Source organism: Exophiala bonariae (genome assembly GCF_035927105.1).
Source record: "Exophiala bonariae strain CCFEE 5792 chromosome Unknown scaffold_1, whole genome shotgun sequence".
Taxonomy (NCBI): Eukaryota; Fungi; Ascomycota; class Eurotiomycetes; order Chaetothyriales; family Herpotrichiellaceae; genus Exophiala; species Exophiala bonariae.
The window spans coordinates 2,524,820-2,545,908 of NW_027042476.1; the positions used below are offsets into that span (position 1 = coordinate 2,524,820).

The following is a 21,089-nucleotide window of genomic DNA, read 5'->3' on the forward strand; positions in this document are numbered from 1 at the left end:
AACCTGCACCCAATTTGCGAATCCTGATGCTGGGCCATCGTTGCTCATGCTCTCCCACAGTCCCACGTCCTTCTGTTGCCCTACTGCAAGCCTCATTATGTACAGAGAGGCTTTTTCCTCTCCAAAGGCCTGAGGTCCCTGGAACTACGAGAGGATCCGGACTAACAGAATTGGCTAACCACTGGCCTTCTCGTCTCTCCAGAGTCCCATGGTCGAAAGCCACGAGTCCGCAATGCGAGGGACCTCCCCTTTGAGACTACGGCATCAAGTTATCACTGAGATTTCCGTCTAAGCATGTTAGCATTCAGAACTAATGCGTCTCTTGCATCGACCTGCACTGATCAGCGTCTTCTTCAAGCTGGACTGGGGCTGGACAGGCGCTGTACCTCGTACCCTCTTTTCGCTACACAGAAAGCCTTGGCCCCCGATGCCTCTCTTGGGTTTCTTTTCGTCCCTTCAGACGGCCCCTACGTGCTCGGGGCTAGCAGTGCCCTAAATCACACGATCGTTGACGCTAAACACCCCAGCAGCCGGCCTTTTAGGCTCCGGCCCATCAGCCTACAGCCTACGGCCCATCGAGCACCCCCCTGTACTTTCTCCGCTGTCCTACCCTGGGAGAAAACCTTCGATCCAACCTCTCCCTGCAAGCCGAAGGACCTGGCATGCCCTCCATCGTTTGATGCATCATCACCATCATCTCGCACTGGCCCTAATGCCACCAAGGTAGCTCAAACGAGCCACTGAGGTGCCTCATCCAGTGAAAATTTTCACGGCGTCATCTGGCACTGTCCCGGCCTGGAATGTCGATGCGTCTACGGCCCACGGCCCTCGACGCCCTGGCGCTCCCTCTCCATTCTTTTCCCTCCACTGTCAGGCAAGGCTGCCTCTCGAGTGTCTTCCCTTAGCCGCAAAGAACACCACCATCGCTTCTTCAACAATGGAGACGTGCAATCTCTGCCGCATGCAGCTACATCCCTGTCCCCTGTCCCTTGTCCCTTGTCCCCTTCTGCTTCTATTCCCTCTAATCCCAAAAGTGTCATATCCCACGCTCGCTCACTGCTGAGTCGGTCGATGCTTTTGTATACAATGCCATTTCCAATTCAAAGGTATAAACTAAGGTCGGGGCTGATAGTCATGACTACCGTTCTCTCCCATTCACTACCGCAACTGCTGAACTTCCTTGACGCTTCAAACTCAATCGTGAATACTTGTGAATCGTTGATCATTTCGCTGTGCCAACTCCTTCCCTGCTTCCGAACTTTGGTCAATCGTCTCCGTCCTCGATCCTATTCGTCCTCGTCCTCGACGCATCCCTCCTGGAACTCCATTTCTACTTATATCAAAGGTTCGACTTACGTTTCGATGTAGTCGACCTTTGGTTCGGCCTGCGTAGCGGTTCTACTCCATTGATATAGCCGTTTTCGAATACCACTCCCCCTTCGGATACGCAAGATCTCTATCTTTACACTTTCAGATCCTCATCGACATCTCATCACATCACATTATATTGGCATCTCTGCTCTTGTATGGAAATGTCTTACAATACGGCGTCGGACCAAATAGAGTGGCACATGCATCAACTCAGACAGTGGATGGTGCCCACCTCGGCACCATCCAAGCCAGCCTCGGACATGTCTGGGCATGCCTTTCCTCAGGACTACTATTTGCAGAATGTACCCTCGAATGATTTATACGACTATGATGTCTTCGGCACTCCTGATCCTACACCGACCACTCTCCACCGTGCCCATACCATTGGCAATTTCCCAGGCTTTGATTACACCTACGACTACTTTCAGACAGGTCAAGGTCCAGCAACTCCTGGAAGTTGGGCGGGAGACGAGAAAGGCAACTTCGATGATGTTCTCTCCGTCTATTCGGAGGCTCCTTCCAGTTATCTTTCCTCGGACCTGTCGGAACAAACAAGACTTGAATCGATCATCTCTTCCAGTCGCAATACTCCTCCTAGTTGTTCACAGCCGTCCACAATCTTTCCAGAATCCACTTCAGAAGTCGATTCACTGATGAAGACACTCCAACCACCGCCAATGCAACCAGTGTCTACTCATACCACCACAAAACCCAAGAAGCACCTATGTCCCTATTCTGACTGCGGCAAATCATTCTCTCAACCAACCCATCTCAAGATTCATCTTCGTTCTCATACCGGAGAAAAGCCATATACTTGTTCCATCTCTACGTGCCGGCAAGCATTTTCCCAGCTTGGCAATCTGCGTACGCATGAACGACGGCACATCGGACAACGACCCAACCGGAAAAGAGCGTTGTCCGATCCTGGATCTTGCCAGAAAAGGTATGAGTGTAGGCTTGATGGCTGTCGAAACACTGAAGGTGGGCATGGCGGTAAGATCTTCACACAACTTGGTAACCTCAAGGCCCACATGAACAAATTTCACAGAGAGACTCTGGCACGGCTCTCTCACCAATTCTCGGCCAATGAATATGATCCTGAGGAGGAGGAGTTGAGAGAATACTTCCAGGAGCTCTACAGGCACAGCAACAAAGGGATCAAGGGACGTGGCAAGGGCCGAAAGGTTGAAGTACTTGCCACACTGGATCAACCCTGAGTTCCAGGCTGGATCAATATCACACCAATTTTTGGGAATATGATCCTACGCACGATCTTGCCAACTGCGCCTCATCGAGATCGGATGGTCGGATGAAGCACTTTGGGCGCTGGACTTTCCAGCGTCAACCCAAGCTATGTCCTGTCGATTTCAGACACCCTTAGATCGTGTCGACGATCATCCTCGAGATTCATATCTCTCTCAGCTGTCCAGGCAGCTCAACATGGAGGCAGCTCCTTACATTGACCCTTTTTCTTCTTCAAGAACTGCGTCAAGAAGTTAGCTAGCACAGCTTCCTGGTTCATGATACGCGCTACATGAAAGTCACAAAGAGTCAGAGAAGATTTCTTATCCATTCGTTGCTTTTATTATTTTTCTTTATGACGACCAGCGATGTACGAGTACAAGTATACAGGGATCCAATGATAATCCCATGGAGCGCAGAAGCGGGTGTATTTCAATGCCAGAACCTTCCAAAAGAAAAAATAACATATGACGAGAAATTTCCAACGCCTTGGTTTGAGATATTTGTTTCAATAAGAAGACCAAATCGAGTCTTGGATGTATTCATTCTTCCTTTTCCTGTTCCTATTCCTGACGATTTTCTTTGACTGTGCAAGTGGCTGAGTTGTGTGTATGAGAGGGTCAAACCTGCAATTTCCATCTTATGACACTTTTTCCAACATATATATCTTCCTCATTCATGTTCTATACCTAAAATTTCTTTCTTACAACTGTCTGTCTGTTCCCCCCCCCCTGGCTCAAGCAGACTGCAGGGACATAGGTCAGGTCGGGAAGAAAATTAAAGTGAGCACAGATGCCGCAACGATTCGAGATATAAAATCTCAAAACTCATATTTTTTTCTCTTCTTCTTCTGATGACCAACGCCTAGCATATTGGTTTGTTTTATTCTTCTTCTTCTTTCTCGCCACATGCACAAGGCAATATACTCGTGTCTTTTTCCTTTGCCTTTTCTATTTTGTTCCCCCATGGTACGTCGTGCAGATTTAATTCCCTCCACTTCCTTTCTCTGGATAGGTAAATAGGCTAGGTATCATCAATCAATGCCACACCAGTCCTGTCTGCTCTGTTCTGCTCTACTATGCCATGCTACGCCATCACACAGTACCTTCCTTCAACATGCTCTGTGAGCATCCCATCATTACCTAACCATGGTCCCTAGTTAGTGAGGCACTTCACATCACATCACATCACATCACTTCTCATCTATTCTCGCCCCCCTAAACGCCCTGCCCTGCCCTGCCCTGCCCTAAGTGAGAGAGACCCAGCCCACGCCCAAAAATTGCGGCTGGTCGCTTTTGTTTCTCGTCACAGAACTCACAGTGATGATGACCGCGCACCCCGTCCAAGCCTGTGAGATCCAAACACGGCGGTGTGTTGGTCGGTCGCGTTGCCCCTTTTGGATGACTGACAGGTACTCGCTTTCGTGGATGCTTCGGCAGCGGCGGGGCTACGGCGTTTCTTTGAATGTCCTAGGATTGAATTTCTTTAATGACGTATGGTTCAAGCATGTTTGACCAAAAAAAGTCTTTTGCAAGCAACAAGGCTCTTTATCCCCTTTCTCGTCTTGCATTCCCGGGAAACATGGTTTCTACGCTTCAACGACTACATTAGGCCGTTCTAGATTTCTGCCTCAATTTGAACCCCATGATATTTGCCAGGGAGACGTTGCCGAGGCATGAACTCACGCGAAAACTCAAACCTTCGGCGCTCCTGCCCAATGCAAGGGGGAGGGACGACGGCGAGTGTTATCTCACCGGACCAACCCACCCGTTCGGGACCTTCCGCCGGACAGTGAGGTTTGCACTCCGTCGCCGTGAACTTAAATACATGTGTAGGCATAATATGGGGTAATGAAGGTCACTCGTGCAGGTCAAGTGCTGGGTTCAAGCGAAGGAGGGAGAATGCATGTCAGGGGAATGCTCGCTATGCTGTGAAGCTTTCAGAAGCTCATCTTAGGTATGGTCGGGAAAAATCGGGTCGGGCTGGGCTCTGCTCTCGTAATAGTAGGGGGAAAAGGGCAATGGAAGGCTGAGGGAATGTCCGACTGTCTGGGAAAATATGGAGGTCTGCGTCGTGATGGGCGCCTTGTCGACCCATGGTACCGATCGCCGAGGTCTCTGTCACAAGGCTGTAGGTCAACGCACATGTTCATGTGACGAGAAGATTAAAGTAGGTGTACTGGATGGAACGCACTGGCCCCTGATTGCTTCATGTCTTACGCCATTTTGTTGACCATCTTCAGCCATGGCAATCCAGCAGAGTAGAGCAACCTCTTTTGGTTATGGCCAGAGACAGCAGAAGGTTTGGGCAATCGTGAAGTGGGGACCCTGGTCTGCACCAGGGATTATCAATGAGGCCTTTAGGCCTTGATCGACGGATCCACTTGCAGCGATTCAAAATAAACCGTGCGGGTGAAACATTCCTTATTCTGGAGACTCTCATGTCAACCCGCAAGTGTGGGTCGTTGCAACTCTTTATGATGTCTCGTCATTCCAGGTAATGGCCGGATAGACTAGTATCGACCAGCCAAGCATGCACGAGAATACATCGCCATTAGAACAAAGGTATGCTTGACATTGGGAAGCAATAAATGGTCATCTGATCTCAATGCGAGTAGTGTGCTTGATGCATGTGGAACAGGTGAAGATGATCACTACGCCATACCGCGGTTTGAGTTGCATGTCCAGGGGCACATTCGACTCCATAGGACGAGACGAAAGCCTCCTATGGTTGCAATGTAATGAAAGCCCACTTGCCGCGTCTTAGCATATCACAGCAGGGGCGACACAAACGTCTTGCAACCCTTCCGAAGAACTCTCATGTCCTTTTAGTCAATAGTAGATCACCTTTGAACAGCGATCCAGAAGGTTGCGATACGGTACTGTCAATGGAAAAGTGTGCAGAAGATCCACGGGTGCAAAAATCATCAGCTGTTGCCAACTCGTATCGACTTCGTGTACGTTTGCGATTGGGATGCGGTGTGGCGAGAGTGGGATAGATTGCTGTGGAAATGAAACCTGGACATATTTCGCACTGCTCGATGTGGCTGGGATAGTGCCACGTAGTGGGTTAGGGTACAAGCTTTGAAAGCTCTTTGCGAGTTGCATTACTGCTTCAATGGTCGATAACAGGTAGAAAGGATCAAGAATATGTCACCTACCCCACAGCCAGGGGCCTAACCCTTCGGATGGATTGCATTTCCACCCAGTTCTGTCACCGAGGAGTTCAAGCCAGGGACGACTAGAGACCCAAAAGATGCCAAGTTCAAATCCTTCCAGAAAAGTAAGGTGCAACGGTAAGCGGCAAAGTAATGTGTTCGGTTGGCACACTGGCTTACTCCGTAAATGCTGTGCACTTATGCAAAAGAGATGGTGGTTGGCCGTGCGGTAAACGAGAAAGGCTTGTAGATTAAAATGCTGATACCCTGGGGCTGAAACTCATGGATAGCTCTGAAGGTGAGGAGCGGTGGTTAGACCAAAAACCCACACTGATCATCCGTCAAAAGTGGCACAGAACCTCGGGATCGAAAGTCCGCATTAGAGGTAAACGGTTAGGCAGCTGGAGTATCGACAATAGAACAACAAGCTTGATCAACCCATGATAGTGTCCACTTGTGGAGGAACAGTCGTCGATAATCCCGCAAAATTAGTGACAGGATCAAGGCATTCCGTGATTGTGGGTCAACTAGGCTGAGACTTCTGCATGAATCCTGGCTAGTGACCTTGAAGAGTTTTTCTAGAAGGTTTCTAGAAGGTCGGATGGAACAGTAGAAGAGCCTGCCACTCGACCCACGATGACCAGGGGACTCATCCAATCATTTCCGAACCACGCTTTCCCTTGGTTGGCTGATAAGGCTCTCTTCGAGAATGACCATGATTTCTGGCAGTTGGGTGAACTTTCTTCTTTCGGCTTCAAATTGTGACTAGTGGGTACAAGATGGGATGACAGGCAACAAAGTCATGTGAATGGGGGTAAGCAATTATTAGTACAGGGCCTGTCCACTGCTCTCTTGTTAGAGTGGTCCAGTTGGTCTGAGAAAAATCCGGGAGGAATGCACCCCGTTGTCTTAGCTGTCTTAGTCTTGAGCTGTGCAGCGATCACCAAGTTGGATTACTTATGAGTGATCTGCTAATGCAAGACTTCTGCTGCAATGCAGGTACAGACGATACCAGATGTGACCCCCTCAGGATAAGACTTTGAAGTGGGGAGATGAGTAGGTCTGAGTATGGGTCTATTCATGCTTGAACGGAGTTGAAGAGAAATCGGGTTGTCATTGTGAGATATATCCATCATAGGGTTACCTCCTGAGGTCTTTCAGTAGAGTGCACGAGGCACAGACCGAAGGGAAATGCTCGAAGACTGTCATGGGGACACGACGAGTGATGCTCCGTACACCCCAGAGACATATCCTGCTATCCATCAAGAGGCAAAATCCTCGGGGGATTGAGATATATTATCAGCTTCGCACACTCAAAGTGACGGCGTGCTGTAGATTAGGTCCAGATGTAGCTCGTTTCTCGAGCTATCAGTAGGAATCTAGTCTGTACTTGGATCCCTGCTATAAGGGGCCCTTCTTCTCCACCTTGTTTGATGGCGCTGCATTCGAGATGTTTTCCAAGTGGTGGCCGTCATCGTCACCAATTAATCTTGGTAGACTCCATCGTACATTTTCATATACCAGGAAGGTGACGCATGTGCTTGGGACCACACGGAGAAGATTGGGGAACAGTCCTTTGTAAAACCCGACAAAACCTTCATTCCGCCATACCATTCGAATCAAATTGATGACACCTGGACCTCGCTTCTGGACTGTGGCACTTGGGTCATAAGTCTGTAGTCGGGCACGAACCAGTTGATGAGGATAGGTGATGAGACCTGCAAACACTTTGGATAACGACGAGGTTATCAGAGTATCAACATTGGAAAGTTTCCCATCCTTCCTTGATGTTCGGCGCCATTGTTTAAGCTTCTCGTAGGCCATAAAATACAATGAACCGTGACTGACTCCAACGAGAGTAGGAGTTAGGCCATGAAACAGACCGCGGGTGCCTTCTGTTTTGTATATAGAGTGAAGACCGGAAACCATGCCAGAGTATGCGCCTGCTTGAGACACTGACGTTGTGAGCATTCGAGTCTTGATGACCCAAATCGGATTTGTGAGGATGGCAGACAGGACCCCCGAGAGGGACGATGCACAGAGGTAATCAAATGAAGTCAATTGGTGACCTGGCTCATAACTCCGGACATTCCTGATCAGATCTTGTGCCTGGCTATACCAGAGGAAGTATAAACCCCAACCAGCAGAGTTGCCCACCAGGTTAGGTGTCAAGCCACGATAGAGAGCAGCAATTCGAGTTGGCCCTTCATTCCGCAATATGTCACGGAAGACGGATCGGGATGAGTTGAGGAATGGATGAGAAGTGCTGTCGACTGTGGGCAAGTTAGTTCTTCTGAATTATGCCCCGATAATCGACCGCGATTGAGTACCTACCCTGTAATCTAGTCTTGATGATATCTAGAGGATGGACAATGACAGTGGAGCTCAAGCCGGCCGACAAACCCGCAATGGCTTCGACAGTGGCTGGAGAAATGCCATGGTTATTGGAAGGCGTCATGTGCAGGCACTGCGAATCAAGGGCTAGGAAGATGCGGGACGGAGTAGCGACTGTAAGTTGATGTTCCAAGATCGAGTATCATGTCGAGGAAGAATTCGAGTTCAAAATGACATGATGCGATATGGATAGGGACTACACGATGGCAATCGGTGTCCTATAGGCCGGGAGGAGTGATTTGTACCTTCGGCCTGATGAATTGCTGCGTCGCAGTTTCAACACTCGAGTCATGACGGCAGCGACATCTCGGAATTTCATACTGAATCACGTGTTTACACGTGACATGACGGTGAGAGTGGGGAAGCTGCCCTGCATGTTGGCAGCTGATGTTCAGCATCTATAGCTTCAGGGGCATGAATTAGTGGCCTGTGCCCGTGGAATGGGAATTAGCCGGCATTTCGGGGCATGGAATGAGCGGGCATTTGGTCATCACCGCCTGGGAGCAAGCCCAATGACCGGCTTTGGCGGCTCAGTTAGGTGGGCTTTCCTCAGTACTGGAGTGGGGAATGCCATCTCTCAGGCCACTCATCGCCTGTTCTCTGGGGGCACCAATTTATTTTATTCAGATGCCCGTTATCGGTCGGGCGTCGGAAGTCCCATTCCCATTTTCACGCCACCACCACCAGCTCCTCATTTACCGCGTTTGAATCCTTCCTCAATGAATTCTTTTGCCATGGACCACTCAATGCAAAACAACACACAGTCCGTTTCCTAGGTCTCTTGCTATCGCCTAGACCTCATTCCTGGAATACAGAAAGACCGTACAAGCGAGTTCCTCCTTCGACACCGGGCAAGCGCCGTAACCTAGCCACCATGGACATCGTCCTCGAAATCGTTGACACTCTCGTCCTTGACCGTTTATACTCGACACTTTTCCCGGCCAGTCCCTCAGAATACATCTCGCAGAAGTTTAACAACATCACCTCTTCTACCTTCTCGAGTGTCAGAGAGGGTGCCAGTCCATCACCTCAGTACAAATATATCTTTGAGCCCGCTTCTCAAATCATCAATTTGGAGCCAACACATTGGGCCTATAGTAGCTCATTGCCACGCGACAACATATACAGGCAGGGCGTCAGCCTTTTCCTCATAGTATGGTACGCTTACGTCTTTTTCCATCGTCGAAACTCTGTCACTTACCAATTTTGCAGGCTGTTTGGTGCTCTACTTTATTTCATCTGTGCCGGACTCTCCTACGTCTTCATCTTTGACAAGGACACTGTCAACCACCCAAAGTATCTCAAGAATCAGGTCCGCCTGGAGATTGCTCAAGCCGTCAACGCCCTCCCTGGCATGTCTCTCCTCACTGCTGCTTGTATGTTGGCCGAAGTCCGCGGATATGCCAAACTCTACGACACGACCTCCGAGGCCCCTTTCGCGGCATACAACTTTATTCAGTTCCCATTCTTCGTCCTGTTCACCGATTTTCTGATCTACTGGATTCACCGCGGGTTGCATCATCCTACAGTCTACAAACACCTTCATAAAGCCCACCACAAATGGATTATGCCCACGCCTTTTGCGTCGCATGCTTTTCATCCGCTTGATGGATTCTCTCAGTCAATTCCATACCATCTCTTCCCATTCTTGTTCCCGCTGCAGAAGTTTGCCTACATTGCTCTATTCGTTTTCATCAACATCTGGACCATTTTCATCCACGACGGTGAATATTACGCCAACTCGCCTTTCATAAATGGTGCAGCTTGCCACACCATGCATCATTTGTACTTTAACTTCAATTACGGACAATTCACTACGCTATGGGACAGGCTGGGTGGAAGTTATCGAAAGCCCAACGAAGAACTTTTCCGAAGAGATGCGAAAATGGGACAGAAAGAGTGGGAGCGACAGACCAAGGAGATGGAGAAGATTCAACAAGAAGTTGAAGGGAAGGACGATCGTACCTACGACAACAAGAAATCTCAGTGAAATCGCAACTTACCTAGCATTCAGTGTGGATTGACAGGCCGGAGTTAACATTAATTAGTATGGGGCCAAGGCATTCGACTTTGGATAATTATGCAGAGGGTCGCTACTCTACGACCATAGTCGCTCGTTGAACACTATCTGGTATTTAGAAAAAAATCAATCGAGTCCAACTTGCACACGATAGTTTGAGCCCCACGTGGCGCGAAGGTCTCTGCACCGGCATACATCAACGAAAGCAATGCATTCTGCTGACCCAAGCGTGCTCCTAGAGGTCAAGTATATATCGTATTTGCCTTTTATTGATTTATCTTCCAGATGCCGTAGTAAACGCTCAGAGGCCGGCGACCGAACATGATCCGAAGATACATGTCATCGTCTATAGATAGTGACGCAAGTCCAACACGCGCGATACTGTATGTGTCTATCCTCGCAGCAATCCGCGTGGCCCCGGGAGCAGGCTGCTTGGTACAGTCCATCACCATTATCCACCAGCAATATAAATAGTGACCGCGCCACCACATTGCCTCTTGTTTCACTATCATTCATTCCCGGCTCAACAGCATTGATCACTTCCGAGATAGTGGTTTCGAACCAGTAATATCGGTGGTGGGCAACCAAACATCCGGGTCCGACCAAGGTGACAATAATTGCTCGCTCCGGTGGCTCGTCCACCCTTGAGATTGGTAGATTCGCAGTAACAGGACATTAGCGATTGCAAACGAGTTTCAAGACCCTTTCCACCCAATATGTCGGTCCGTCTCGTCATTTTCGTGAAGCAAAACATCTTGTCACCCCCGCATTATCAGAATGAACATGCCTTGAGAAACTTGTTGGGGAGGAAAGAAAGATATTCTGCATTTCGACACCAGTGTACGCTGGTATTAACAGCCATTAACTTTCAAAATGGGACAAGAAATAGACCTTAGAAACCAGAAACCCCCCGAACACAGCGCTCACAAGAACTTTCGCATCGATCTTTCCTCGACAAGGCGATTCTCTCAACCCAAGTGTCTCAGGAAAACGACACAAATTTTGGATCTTTTGGTATCCCATCCTCTCCAATACCGGCCTTCTTGAATCGCTGTTCCATATATACACGTCTGGCCTCGTCAAAGTTGATGCCACGGATCTTCATCAGTCGTTGAATGTCGCGCTTGGATTTTGGATCTAGTCCCGATCGCGAGTCCCCCTCCATAACGTTGCCTGCCAGGTCGAAGTCGTTGGACGTGAAGCCGGACTCGACATCACCCATGAAAGATGTCGGGAGTCGGGAGTAGACGACATCTTGTACTCGGTCGGGCATGTACTGCATCCAGCGCTCTCGGGTGAAATAGAGGGCTGCAGAGGACAGGGAAAGAAGGCTTGTTAGCATATGCAGAGACTCATGATGAAGAACTCAATAGCAGTGGTTGCCTACCTGTTCCGACGATGACGGAGAGAAAGAAGATGGAGTAGAGGAGATACGCCATGGTGGGTTGCGGGCTATGGGCTTATAGAGAGAGGAAGTGTCACGTAGTTCTGGCGATTGGTACTAGATTCCTGTGCCCATAGTATATGTAGAGGTATCTGTCACGCTCCACGAAGGAAGCTGGTGAGTGATAAACCAGCAGTGGTTGTGATGAGGGTTGTCCAAAGAAGCAGGGAGAACGCCAATGCTGGCCCAAGCGGTTGTCGTCAGCCTGCGAGCGGAGGGCCACGGGATTAGCCGGACACTGGGTCTACGTTAGAGTAGAATAACCTCAAGCGTCATTGTCGAAGCACAAATGCACCAAGTGCAATCTCCCGTCAGACACAAGGAGGCCACCAATGGGAATTCTGGTCCAATCGCCAAGCCCGTCGAAACAACTGCGCACAAGAACATTGAACAATTTCACCTGCAAAAGTTCAACGACAGCATTCGACCCTTATACACACTCACGCCATGTCTGCTCCTTCCAACGTGTCCGGAGATCTCATCTGGGAGGTTGTCCGTAAGTTTTGACCCCCGATTTGGTGGGTAAGATCGAAACTAAAACCCAGGGTTCTGCAGGTAACAACAATGCTTTCCTCGTCAAGCGCAAGTCGGCCGGCGGCGTCCAATTCTCTCGCGACCCCTTCAACTTGACCAACAAACACTCGAGAAAGCATGCTGGTTTCGTGAACAACAAGGCCGTTGCTCTTCATCTCAACGAGAAGGGTGGTGTTACATTACAGACCAAGAAGTCCAACTCTCACAACAAGCCTGCTTCTTCCAGCAACACACATGCCTATAAAAAGGGCACGACGAATCGCCGGTGCGTACAAATCTCCGGAAATGTCAAACTCACATATGCTGATGATTTCTACAGAACCTACGCCAGTGTCGCAGGTGCCGTGGGCAAGGGATCGTACCGCAGTGATTTGAACAAGGACGCCGTTGCCCGAGCCAGTGCTCTCAAGAAGTCGCAGCAACCCAAGAAGGATGCCCCAGAGAAGAAGAGCCGCGGAAAGAAGGCCTCGAAGACGGAGGCATAGATTATGTTCTGCAACCATAGTGCAGCCATTCTCCAAGTTCAACTTCGACAAACCAATACATATGATATCACAGGAAAACTCGCGGGGACTGGGTTTGTTCCTACCAAAGCCCCGGTTCGGGTTTCATGATGGTTATTTGATCCATCAGTCGGGTGTTCAAGAAACGCAAGGCGACACAAGTTCGGCGTGTTGAGAGATAGGGGCAAAGCAAAGTCGGCATGTGGCACAAGAATCACTTCAGAAACCCATCCGAAAGAGCTACTTCCGATAGTACTATGCAGCGATGAAAACAAGAATGCCCTCAAATGCCCAAGAACGTTTACGAGGACCGAACACTCCATAGTACGGAGTTTTGCCCTTGGGTATGAACCCCTCGATGATGCATGGTGTTCAGCCTGACCCGAACAATTCTCGTTATTCACGCAAACAAGAGTCTTGAATGAATCGTAATACTAGTAGGAAGAGTGGCGTTGGCAAGTCGTTGAAGCCGTGAACACCCTACTCTGGGACCAGACTAGGACTAAACCGGGGATGCGGACTTGGGAAAGGGAAGCCGCCAGTCGCCAGGGTTCAACGCGGGGCATGTTGATCGCTCCTTCCTCCTCCGACCGTGAATGGCGTTTCAATGCAGTCAATTATGATACAAGCTTGGCACCTTCTCCCTCAACAGCTTCCACGTCAAGTTCTCATCTGTATCTTCCCCAAAAAAGTCAGACCGCTTTCCTTCTGTTGACCTTGTCTTCATCTTCCTGACTTGTTCATACTCAATCCATTCTTCTATTGCTCTTTATCTGACACTGATACTGTAAGTCTATATATCGCGCACATCTAGCCCCACGCACCTGTTGACATGCTTCATAGTTCACGCGGATTTACCCCTCACTCTCAGCAACAATGGTCAAAGCAGTTGTTCTCGGCGCCGCTGGTGGCATTGGTCAGGTAAGACGACAGTCAACAATGATCTCGCGTCTTGAAAGCTCACTGACTTGTTCCACAGCCATTGTCGTTACTCTTGAAGATCTCTCCACTCGTGGACGAGCTCTCCCTGTTTGATGTGGTCAACACTCCTGGTGTTGCCGCCGATCTGTCACACATTGCCTCGCCCGCTGTACGCAACTTCCTCTCGTCCTTTCCTCTCGTCCGAAAGGATGAATGACCCTTACATCCCTAATCTGACTCTTTGCAGGTCATCGATGGCCAAGTTGCCGCCAAGGGTGACTTCAAAGGCGAACAAGCAGAGACTGAGGAGGCCAAGAAGAAGGCTTTGACTGGTGCAGATATCGTCATTATCCCCGCTGGTGTTCCTCGTATGTGATATAACCTTTTCCCATGACCTAGATGCGTATGGAGAGAGCATCACTGATTCTGATTCTTTAAGGCAAACCTGGCATGACCCGAGATGATCTCTTCAAGATCAACGCAGGCATCGTCAAGGATCTTGTGGTTGCCATTGCAAAATATGCTCCCAAAGCCAGCATTGCTATCATCTCAAACCCCGTCAATTCCACAGTCCCTATTGCCGCCGAAGTCCTGAAAGAAGCTGGTGTCTTTGACCCCAAGAAGCTTTTCGGTGTCACCACTCTCGATGTTGTTCGTGCTGAGACCTTCGTTGCTGGCATTACCGGCGAGAAGGATCCTCGCAAGCTTACCATCCCCGTGGTTGGTGGCCACTCCGGCAATACCATCGTTCCTCTCTTCAGCCAAGCCAAACCTTCCGTCAAGATCCCTGAAGATAAGCTTGATGCATTGGTCAACCGTGTCCAATTCGGTGGTGATGAGGTAGTCAAAGCCAAGGATGGTCTTGGTTCTGCAACTCTATCCATGGCATATGCTGGTTTCAGATTCACCGAGGCACTTCTCAAGGCTGCAAAGGGTGAGAAGGGTATTGTTGAGCCAACCTTTGTCTATCTCCCTGGCGTTGAAGGTGGTGATGAGATCCAAAAGATTACTGGCACCGATTTCTTCTCTGTTCCCGTCGAACTCGGCGTAAGTACACTCCTGCAATCCCTTTCCTCAATACTAATCCCGAAATAGCCCAGCGGAGCTGAAAAGGCCATCAACATCCTAAGCGGTGCGAACGACTATGAGAAGAAGCTCTTGGACGAAGCAGTCAAGGGCCTCAAGACCAACATCGAGACTGGTGTCAGCTTCATCAAGAATCCTCCCAAGTAGGTTCCGTTGTCTTGTCCTTTCCCTTTATCCATTGCCTAACGTCTCGCTGCAGGTAGGATGTGAGCAACTTCTGACAACAGAATGAGCGAGCCCGCCTGCCAGCCATGCCATGCCATTCCAAATACAAACTAGCCGCCATGGAAACTGACAAAGATGTCGGAGCAGGTTATGAACATTTCATGAACGTCCAGTTCTTTCGTGAGCTGGATCCCAAGCAATTCAGCCCTTCACTGCAAAAACCTTTTAGAAAAGATATTTTGCCATTGGTTGGGAAGTTTTCGAGGCTTCCGAAGCATTGCCAGGTATCCTCGAGAAGCCTAAACCAGAAATGAAATCATGTGACAACGCATTCTTCTTTACTTGTCTCATGTAATTCTATGTCTTTGCTTGAGAAGTTTTGATTTGGAAAGTCGCCGAGGGTAGTTCGTTCGTTTCTGCTTGAACTGTAGCCTTGATGCCCAGACTTGACAGTACTCCTCTGATGATACCACAAGGAAAGTAAAGATGAGCTTGCGCCCGAGCAATAGCCTCAGCATTACTGGTCATGCTCATCCTCGAGAATGGCCGAAATTTACTGTCGGTAAGAACAAACACGCCCTGCTCAAGAAAACCCCACGATTAGTAACCAACTCTCGTTGCCCAGTAGAACGGAACGCGTGCAGAGCAATCGGGAAAAGAAAGACATACCCGATGATTCGTCTTCAGATTATCGATCTGCTTCTTGAACACGACGGTCCACAGGTCCTTGCAGATGAATTTGATTACGTCGAGCTGGTCCGTAAAGCGCGGCCGGTCGCGCGAGAACCGCTCACACAATCCCTGGCCTACGCGGAACCCCAGCCGTTCCAGCCGCACGTACACGCTGTCGCGGAATATCTCGGTCTCGGGCAGTCCGTCCGCGGCGAGCGAGGGGACCAACGCTGCGTTTTGCGTCGTCGCTGTTACTGACGCAGGCCCATTGGCGGCGGAGGCGGCGGGATTGAGGTTGCCTCCTGCGGGATTGATGGCCGTGGTGTTGCTGTTGCTCCCGCTGCCGGGCGAGTTGGAATTGCCGGCCCCCGCCGTGGTGTTGCTTGTCGGTGTGGCGGCGTCGGACGGGGTGCTCCCTCCTCCTCCTCCTCCTCCTCCTCCTCCTACTATATTCTTGACGCTTCCTCCTGCTGCACTTGCATTGCTCGCCGTGGCTCTTCTGCTACCCGCGGCGGCGGTTGCGCTGCTGCCGCTGTTGCTTGTGGGTGGAGATGTAGCGGAGGGACGGTCGAGCGATGCTTCGTACGAGCGAGCCATTCGCTCGGCGAGTGGCACTAGCTCGATCAGTAGCAGGTCGAAGCAGGACATGTTGAAGAGCGTCGCATTGGGGTCCGACAGTGTGTCTGGGTTGGCGTTTGCCATGATGGCTCGCGCTTTTTTGTTGTGGCTCTTTGGTGAGGTGCGTGAGGTTATGCTGGTCTTTTCATGTGTTGTTTCGATGGGAATGGCGGTATGGTTGGGTGGGTGGTAGGGTCGGTGGATCGTTGGAATGAGGTGTATATGAAATTGAGTCTTCGATGTCAGATGTGGGGGGGAGACACTGGCTCCTGGGTGATTTGTAGTTTTCGGTTATTTTATTTCTCAATCTTCTTGCTTTTCACACGCGCGTACGCAGAGTGTCGAAGGGGATGTGGAATTCCGAAATGCACTTTCAACAATCAATGACTGCTTTGCAATGCCAGTCCGCATGGTATGTAGGACGGTTTTAGGTCTCACCTGACCTCCTGGCCAAGATGAGAGATACCACAACGACTCATGATGTTGTCTGTTGTCACTATATTGCTTGTTTGAACGCTGCTTGATTGTGTGTGTGCATGGGTATGTTGCTGGCATTCGCAAGAAGGACGAAGAGGAGGCATGATGATGTGGAGGTGGAATTTGGAGAATCGACCATCACGTGCAATCTTTCTGGCGGCTTCAGCCTCGGGCTAAGATTTCAGGGGCATGAGATCCGGGTGTAAGCAGTAGCTACCTCAGTGTCTCGATGTTGCACTCTTGTAGTTGCAAAAAATGTTGTCTCCTCTACAATGATGAATTCCCGCATCCTACACAGATACATAGACTATATACCTTGTACCTTGCGATAATTCGGCGGTTTCCACATTCGACGAATGACTTTCCCTCCCCACACAGGAATAAGGCTGATCGCTCCCACAGCAGCCACTCTCCAAACCCAACTCCAGCTGACCACGTACTTGAGATCGAAATAACCACCAAGAAATGGAACACTTGCCGCATAAATGATTGCAGTACCCAAGATACAAGCGATCATGATCGGATGCCATGTGGTAACAGCCACCGCGACCATGATCAGTTCGTTCAATACTAGTACGGTGAAGCTGACACTCAGCATTCGTGGTCCGTCAACCTCCCCAACTAGGATCTGGGTTAACCCTTGTATGACCACTCCTTGATAGACCGATACCAGAACCCAAGTGAAGAAAGTTTTGTAACTCAAGCTTTCACCAGACTTGAGCTCTTTGTAGAGCTCAGGATAGAGGTTGGCTACTTGTTCATCCACATCTCGATCAAAGACAAGTGAGAAAACTGGTGCCATGGTGTATACAGTCGCATAGCCAACCAAGAGCCAATCTTTGAACAGGCCCTTGGGGTCAAAGTGTCCTGCGATATTGTACATCGTTTGGCAAACGCTGATAATCAAGCCACGATGCATAACGAATTGAGCCAGTTTTGCTGATCGCTTGTAGCTGTTCCGACCATGCCACACTAAAAGTTTGGTAAGATGGCAAAATTGCGTGACACTGTAATCTGCAGCGAGGGATGCTTGACGTCCTTCTTTGCCCACAATACCAATGCCCACATCTGCTGCTTGGATCATACTTACATCGTTGCCACCATCTCCAATACAACAGACACGCTTTTTGGTATGCTGTCGGATCAATAGTGCAACTTCAGCTTTTTGAGTAGGAGAACAACGACAAGCGATTACCGCAGGAAGCAGGACTGCAAGTTTGATGAAATCTTGACGGAATTGGCTCAGCATTAATGCTAGAGACTCTCCGTCTATCAGAAGGCACGACTCTGTCTGGCTCCGCATGGCATCAAGCGCATCTTGGCCTTGAGACTTGGTCTTGATTTTCGCCATGGTTTGAATGTGCTGACCACGTGCCACAAGCCTCGCCGAGACAGCAACACAGCGTGCAGTTTCGATCTTGTCACCAGTCAACATCCAAATTTTGACACCAGCGTTACGAAGTAATTCCAGAGAGGGCTTGACATCCTTTTGTAGACGATCTTCCACGCCTGTAACGCCAAGAAGTTCTAAATCACGCTCAAGATGCGACTTGATAACTGCTGCTATGCCCATATCACGTCCGTGTAGGGCAAGAGCGGCTTCGTCATAGTCCGAGGAGAACGCGGCGTACTGCGCAGGAGAGAGCTTTTTCCTGCCGACAACAAGAGTTCTGAGACCTTCGCGAGCCATATTGGAGGTTTCCTCATCCAGCCAATCGTTGGCAGCAACAATCGATGACATGACTGTGTCTGCACCTTTTTGAAAAAACCACAGTTCATTGGCAAAAGGCAGCCCGGGGACTTCAGAATGTATCTGTAAAACGATACCCATGCGTTTGCTTTCTGATGTGAATGGGAAAATATCCTTGATCTCCGCTCTGATGACGATTTTATTCGTGGCTACCGATTGAAGGACAATTGTTTCGCGATCGCGTTGAAGGAGTCGAAGGCCAACACTCTCGGTAAATTCAACAATGGCTATTTCATCAGGCGAGGATGCTTGATATGATACCACTTTCTTTCCGTCGATCTCATCAGTGGTCGGCGTAACATTGTGACACAGAGCAAGTGCCAGAACCAGGTCACGCACGCGTATCCCTATCTCTCTGCGGGTCTTGGTGGTTGCTCCCAATTCTGAACCTCGAGTCGAAGCAGCAGATTCTGTTGTTGCAAAGGACTGGCCAACATAGGCCGCGACTTCCTCAAGAGCCTCACCCGCATATGCTACAGTACCGACGTGTATTTTCCTCAATTGCATCTCGTTTTGGGTGAGGGTACCGGTTTTGTCGGATAGAAGATACTCGATTCGACCCAAATCTTCCGGAATGGTACTGGTACGCACGACGGTGTCTGGAATGCCACGATCGTGTTCGATAAAGTATGCATAGACTGTTTTGCCCATGTCCAGATTCACCCGCAAGCTGATGGGGATGATTGTCGAAAACAGAATCAGGTATATCATGATGGCCACATACCATCGTTTTTGATTTGATGGTTCAAACCCTTCCAGTGCAACAAGAATGATCGATAAGCTGAGCGTCATGATACACAGTATCTTGGTCAAATTGTTGACCTCGAGTTCCAGCAACCCAGTTTTCGACCTTGATGGCGATGTAGAAAGGGCCGACCGTGTCTGCCGACCAGTGTATATGACTGCACAGTAAGTGGTTGTGCTAGAAGCTAGGACTGTATTGGCCCAAGCAGTATTGTCGATGGTGAGCGGAGCGGAACGAGCAGTGCTTGGGACATCTCCTGTCTCATTAACTCGAGTTGAAATCTCTAACGAAGAGTCCTGCTCGCCAACAGGTGGATCGTATGCAGCAGTGGGGCTTCCTTGAAGCTCAAGAGTTCCGACGAATGCATTGACGTTCTTGTCGGGGGCGCCCGCTGTTATTCGAATTTGTCGCAGATCAGCCAATCTCAACCTCTGACTCAGGGGACTGGGAAGTCGCAATTTCCAGTCGGTTTCTCCGTCAAGTTGATCTGTTCGGATAAAAGTCTCCACACTCGTTTGTGGAGCTGCCATGGTCTCGACATCGCCGGGTGAACTTGTTGCAGGATCCGAGAGCAGTTCGCTGAGATGGCTTTGCAGTATCACAACATCTGCAGGAACCCGTTGATTTTTCTCTAACTTCAAGATATCACCAACTCTGATGTCCCGTGCTCTTTTTTCAACCTCAAGAACACCGTTTCTAGCGTCCAATTGACGAGACCTTGTGGAATCGGCAAATGACAGCACGGTGAAAGGTTCCGAGTTCGCCTCGGCGTCTCGTCGTCGCCTCGTAATATCATCAAGGGCCTCTTTCCCAATGGAAATGGCCAGAACACAGGCTAGTGGTACAATATAAGTGGACATATATCCGATGCGCAAGAATGGTATAATCTGCGAAAGGGCGACCAGGAGAAAGTAGATGTTCAGAAAGAAAGAAAATTCGTTGTACAACGTCCTAGGCAGGAAAGACCAAGCGGTGTATTTAGCGTTGGAGACGACGTTAGTTGGATAGCGACTCGACTGGGCCTGGCCAACGTTGATTTCGCGGGACTCCTTGCTGTCAACGTCCTGGTCTTCACGCATATCGGCAAGCTCTTGTCGGACAAAATCAGATAATTGCATGCTTTGGCGAAAACTTGAACGTCTCGAGGCTGTTTCTCGAGGCTGTGATGGCGTGTTTCGTCCGTGATCTTTATCTGATGTCCTGTTCTGCCTCACGTTCCAACCGACTGGATCCTCCGACCATTGGCGCAGGTGGCCGTTTTCGCGAGACTGGCCCGGCCAACCACCCAAGAGGCCTTCTGTATCTTCATCGGGATCAGCATAACTCGAGTTGTCTCTTTTTCCCGCGGAGCGCCATAGTCGAGCTCCACCAAACTGCTGTAATTTGTGGAGGGGGATGTTGGAGGAGGGATTTCCAGGCCGTGCGCCTGAGCGTGCAGAAGGGTTTCTCTGTTCGACGATAGGGTCGAGTTCGTCTAGGTCGAGGTCATCTTCGGAGTCCGAGTCTACCCGACCAGGCATATATGGGGGATTTGTGGAAGACATGCTGTGTGATGCACATGTTCTGCGTTGCGGAATGGCCCCTGCGGATCACAAGGACAAAGGGAGTATCATGTTATTCGAGGTTTCGCGATAGGCAGAGCAACGGTCAATATAGGTTCGAGATGGTATATAGCTGGGGGAAGGACATAGACATAGGGTGATTGCTAGGTTATAGGCTCGAGAAATAAGAAGAATGTATTATTATGATAGATGCCTTACAAGTTGCTCAATATAATCCTGGAACCTGAAGAAGATGACTTGGTCCGGGGGAAGCCACCATGTGCAAAGATCTCGTAGGGGCAACTTAGGCGGTGGCTGGCGGCAACTAGAGCTAGATAGGGTTGACCCGGGCATTAATGATTTAGTGTTGGGCTAATGCCCAATGTATCTAGCTCTGCCTCTTTCTCACCTTAGCGCCCGCTGCCGCCTGAAGCTCTTCACGGGTCAAC

The 21,089-nt window shown here is 49.7% G+C and overlaps 8 protein-coding genes across 8 annotated transcripts; 4 read left to right on the top strand and 4 right to left on the bottom strand.

Annotated features, from left to right (window-relative positions):
- Positions 1-1,631: 1,631 nt before the first annotated feature.
- LTR84_000885 (uncharacterized protein) lies at positions 1,632-2,588 on the top strand (the record flags this gene model as incomplete). Its single annotated transcript, XM_064844514.1, has 1 exon — positions 1,632-2,588. The coding sequence occupies one exon, from the start codon at positions 1,632-1,634 to the stop codon at positions 2,586-2,588; it is 957 nt and encodes a 318-aa protein (XP_064712374.1).
- Positions 2,589-7,171: 4,583 nt separating this feature from the next.
- LTR84_000886 (uncharacterized protein) lies at positions 7,172-8,228 on the bottom strand (the record flags this gene model as incomplete). Its single annotated transcript, XM_064844515.1, has 2 exons — positions 7,172-8,043; positions 8,105-8,228. The coding sequence occupies 2 exons, from the start codon at positions 8,226-8,228 to the stop codon at positions 7,172-7,174; spliced, it is 996 nt and encodes a 331-aa protein (XP_064712375.1).
- An 810-nt stretch (positions 8,229-9,038) lies between these two features.
- Positions 9,039-10,154, top strand: LTR84_000887 (uncharacterized protein; the record flags this gene model as incomplete). The annotated part of the gene is made up of 2 exons (XM_064844516.1): positions 9,039-9,322; positions 9,377-10,154. The coding sequence occupies 2 exons, from the start codon at positions 9,039-9,041 to the stop codon at positions 10,152-10,154; spliced, it is 1,062 nt and encodes a 353-aa protein (XP_064712376.1).
- A 1,012-nt stretch (positions 10,155-11,166) lies between these two features.
- LTR84_000888 (uncharacterized protein) lies at positions 11,167-11,623 on the bottom strand (the record flags this gene model as incomplete). The annotated part of the gene is made up of 2 exons (XM_064844517.1): positions 11,167-11,492; positions 11,572-11,623. The coding sequence occupies 2 exons, from the start codon at positions 11,621-11,623 to the stop codon at positions 11,167-11,169; spliced, it is 378 nt and encodes a 125-aa protein (XP_064712377.1).
- A 452-nt stretch (positions 11,624-12,075) lies between these two features.
- LTR84_000889 (uncharacterized protein) lies at positions 12,076-12,647 on the top strand (the record flags this gene model as incomplete). The annotated part of the gene is made up of 2 exons (XM_064844518.1): positions 12,076-12,124; positions 12,184-12,647. The coding sequence occupies 2 exons, from the start codon at positions 12,076-12,078 to the stop codon at positions 12,645-12,647; spliced, it is 513 nt and encodes a 170-aa protein (XP_064712378.1).
- An 894-nt stretch (positions 12,648-13,541) lies between these two features.
- Positions 13,542-14,819, top strand: LTR84_000890 (uncharacterized protein; the record flags this gene model as incomplete). The annotated part of the gene is made up of 5 exons (XM_064844519.1): positions 13,542-13,586; positions 13,645-13,755; positions 13,834-13,954; positions 14,026-14,633; positions 14,682-14,819. 5 exons carry the CDS (start codon positions 13,542-13,544, stop codon positions 14,817-14,819), a joined length of 1,023 nt encoding a protein of 340 aa, XP_064712379.1.
- A 375-nt stretch (positions 14,820-15,194) lies between these two features.
- Positions 15,195-16,211, bottom strand: LTR84_000891 (uncharacterized protein; the record flags this gene model as incomplete). Its single annotated transcript, XM_064844520.1, has 2 exons — positions 15,195-15,416; positions 15,507-16,211. The coding sequence occupies 2 exons, from the start codon at positions 16,209-16,211 to the stop codon at positions 15,195-15,197; spliced, it is 927 nt and encodes a 308-aa protein (XP_064712380.1).
- A 700-nt stretch (positions 16,212-16,911) lies between these two features.
- Positions 16,912-20,643, bottom strand: LTR84_000892 (uncharacterized protein; the record flags this gene model as incomplete). Its single annotated transcript, XM_064844521.1, has 1 exon — positions 16,912-20,643. The coding sequence occupies one exon, from the start codon at positions 20,641-20,643 to the stop codon at positions 16,912-16,914; it is 3,732 nt and encodes a 1,243-aa protein (XP_064712381.1).
- Between the last annotated feature and the right edge of the window lie 446 nt (positions 20,644-21,089).